This window comes from Monomorium pharaonis, chromosome 1, assembly GCF_013373865.1.
Source record: "Monomorium pharaonis isolate MP-MQ-018 chromosome 1, ASM1337386v2, whole genome shotgun sequence".
Taxonomy (NCBI): Eukaryota; Metazoa; Arthropoda; class Insecta; order Hymenoptera; family Formicidae; genus Monomorium; species Monomorium pharaonis.
The window spans coordinates 33,624,580-33,628,210 of record NC_050467.1 but is presented as its reverse complement, the minus strand read 5'-3'; the positions used below and the strand labels follow the sequence as shown (position 1 = coordinate 33,628,210).

The following is a 3,631-nucleotide window of genomic DNA, read 5'->3' as shown; positions in this document are numbered from 1 at the left end:
AATAGTCATTATCTTAAACGGCGACAACGCGCATGTCTTATTAATCACTATAAGTACAATGTTGAAACACGACCGGAAGATTATTTCTTTTCCTTATTGCTTATGTTTAAACCATGGCGAAATTTAGAAGAACTTAGAGATGGTTGTGATACTTACGCACAAGCATTTGAAGAAGAAAAATTACATCTTACGGAAGCATTGCAATATCACGAAAAGGTACAAGAATTGCAAAAAGCATTTGAAAATGCAAAAGAGTTAATTCGACAAGAAGATGAAAAATTACAAAAAAATGTGTCTCAGGATGATCCTGATAATCCGATAGGTATTCAAAATATAGAAGCAGGTGAAGCAATGCAAGATTTTAAAGATTTTGGTGATAAAATAGAGAAAATTGATGTTTCTGAAATGATAGCAAAATTAAATTTAGATAAAAAAAGAGTATTTGATAGAGTTATTAATACTGTAAAGTCGGACAATTCAATATTACGATTATATGTTAGTGGAGAAGGTGGAACTGGAAAAAGTTTCTTAATTAAAACAATTAAATGTTGGATAAAACAAAATCTTAACAAAGATACTGCTCTAGCGGCACCTACTGGTATAGCAGCGTTTAATATTGATGGTTTGACAGTTCACAGATTGCTCCAATTACCTGTTGAACACGGCCAGACTTCAAAGTATAAACCATTGTCTAATCATGTTTTAAAAGTTTTACGCGCAGAGCTCAAAGATGTTGTTCTTTTTGTGATTGATGAAGTGTCAATGCTATCGAATTTGACTTTAATGTATATACATCTTCGATTGAGTGAAATATTTTGATACTAATGATACTGAAGAGGGTTGGTCAAAAACACATTCTTTTATTTGGCGATTTGCTTCAATTACCTCCTGTACGTGAGGATCCTGTTTTTGTACAATTATCTAATGATAAAATTAAGACATGTGTTGGTTCTTTAATTACCGTTAATTTGTGGACTACATTATTTTATTATGATGAATTGACAATTAATATGCGTCAGCAAGAGGATGATAGATATCGACAATTGTTGTCGAGAATTCGTATTGGTTCATTGACAAAGTCTGATTGTGCCGATCTTGAAAGTAGAAAAATATCTTTTAAGGGTAATTGTGTGGAATCTAGATTAAAGGAAATATGTGATTTTATGGACAATTTACCATCGGACACTGTTTGTTTATTGCCTACTCGTAATATGTGTGAAGTTCTTAATGCAGCTATGTTAAATCGCATTGCTTCGAAAGAGATATTACTAATTGCCGAAGATACAATCAACTGTAATTCGTATGTAAAAAAGAAAGTATTAAGAGTATTATCGAATAATGACGATGATAATTCTAAAACTGCTGGACTTTCAAAAGAAATTGTAATTAAAATTGGAGCAAAAGTTATGATAAGGCGTAATATTGATGCTACTTTGGGTCTTGTAAATGGTACTATAGCTACAGTGGTTTCAGTTATACAAGATACGTCTACCGATTATGTAGAAAAAATCAAACTTCTTTTGCCATCAGGATCAGAATATTTAATTGAAAGGGTGAGCGTCAAATTTGAAGTGGTGGATAACGCATTTGTTATCAGAAAACAATTTCCACTGTGTGTGAGTTATGGAATAACCATTCATAAATGTCAAGGATTGAGCTTACAAAGTGCTGTTATGGATGTAGGCAACTCTATATTTAATTGCGGTCAAGTTTACGTTGCATTGTCACGAGTAACGTCTCTGAAAGGGTTGCATCTGATTAACTTTGATCCTTCTTCAGTAACAGCTGATAGAAAAGCTATCGATGAATATAATCGGCTAAGATATAAGTACAAACCAGAAGTAGAAACAATTCCTATTTCAAAAGAACGTCACTGTAAAGTGAAAGATATTCCATGGACATTGTCGAAAGTAATCGCTTCTGTTCAGGAGAATGGTCAAAATCAAACATTACAAATAAATACTACTTGGATTTTACGTGGTTTTCAAAATGTAGATAATGTATCATGTTACGCTAATGCAGTTATACAATGTCTATTGCATTTAGGTGCCGTTAGAAAGCAACTGTCTAATTGTGACAAATCAAATGTTTTACGCATGTTAATGCATCGATATGAATATGGAATGCATAATTTAAATACATATGAGGTTCGACAATACTTAGGAGAATTATTTTTAATGAACGTAAAACGAGATGCACTCGAGTTTTTTACAATTTTGTGTACAAATTATGACGGTATAAGACAATTAGTAGAGCATCAAATAACTTCCACTACTCGATGTAATTCCTGTTACATTACAAAAACAATCAGTTATAATAATTTAGTTATTTCAATATCTATTAACAATTTAAAAAAAAAGAGCTATAATCTTAACGATTTATTACATGTTACATTTTCACATTGGTGTCAATCAGATAACGGGTCATGTGAACATTGTACAGGAAATAATATATTGTTTAAAAATGAACTTACATTAACGAACGATATAATTATTATTCATTTAGCATTATTTTCATTCCAAGAAGGTAAAATAGTGAAAGCAATACGTAATTTTAATATATCTTCTATTCCTACAACTAAAGTATTAATAGCTGGACAATCGTATAAAGTAATGAATGCTATATTTCATAGTGGTTTATGTATTGAGGAAGGACATTATACAAGTATATGTAGAGAAGGATCATCTAATACTTGGATTGAAATTGATGATGAGCGAATTAAAAAAAGCCGCTGGCCCAGAGGTGCTAAAGATCTTTATGTACTTTTCTTACCAAAAGTTGATAAAAATAAAAAATAATCACAAATTGAAAAATTACATAAACTCTAATTGATCTGGTTATGACATTTATTAAGCAAAATAATAGGTAAAAATGAGCATGAACGTTTTCTTATGTGCTCAAAAATAAATTCTTGTATAAAATAACTAATTTAACACTATAATATGTATGTCATAATAAATTATTTTATAATTTTTAAAAAAGCAAAAAATTGATCCTTTTTTACAAAAGCAATAATACAAAGAAAATGCGCTAACTAAAATTTGTGTATAAGTTAGATCACCTACTTATTATTTTTTATTACTATACTTTGGCTGAGATTTGTAATTTGAGCTTCCATTAAGCCCATATCAGATTGAAGATTGAAATTGAAATGGTTAAATTTCAATTCAATCTCAATCTCAATCTTTAATTTGATACGAATTTTAAATTGTTTTAAGTCTCCATATACATTATAATAAAAAGAAATGAAATAACTGATACTACAAAATGAGTGAAATCCCAACAAAATTACCTTTTTAAAAAAAAGGTACAAAAAAGCGCCAAGTATACGCGCGCGAGGAACGTCCTCAAAAATGTATTTTTGTACAAAACAACTTAGATTTGATTTGACATTACAAAAGGCGATTTTTGGCGATTGTTTGGTACATGTATCATCAAACTGTACCAGAACTAACAAGATAAGTTTACTTATATCTCATTGGTTCTGGTATAGTTTGGTATGCTTTGATACATGTACCAAACAATTGCCAAAAATTGCCTAAAATGTCTGTACAAATAACAAAATAACCTTTTTAAAAAAATTGTTTTGTTACAAATACAAAATAATTTTAATTTAGCACTAGAAATGTGT

At 30.0% G+C, this 3,631-nt stretch overlaps 1 protein-coding gene across 1 annotated transcript; it reads left to right on the top strand.

Annotated features, from left to right (window-relative positions):
- Positions 1–801: 801 nt before the first annotated feature.
- LOC118646096 lies at positions 802–2,937 on the top strand. The gene has a single exon (XM_036288390.1). It carries the CDS (start codon positions 825–827, stop codon positions 2,796–2,798), a length of 1,974 nt encoding a protein of 657 aa, XP_036144283.1. The 5' UTR covers positions 802–824; the 3' UTR covers positions 2,799–2,937.
- The last annotated feature ends 694 nt before the right edge of the window (positions 2,938–3,631 follow it).

What these genes read in the sequence shown, in the direction of transcription:
- LOC118646096 (XM_036288390.1), top strand. Translation starts at nt 825, where the DNA reads ATGATACTGAAGAGGGTTGGTCAAAAACACATTCTTTTATTTGGCGAT.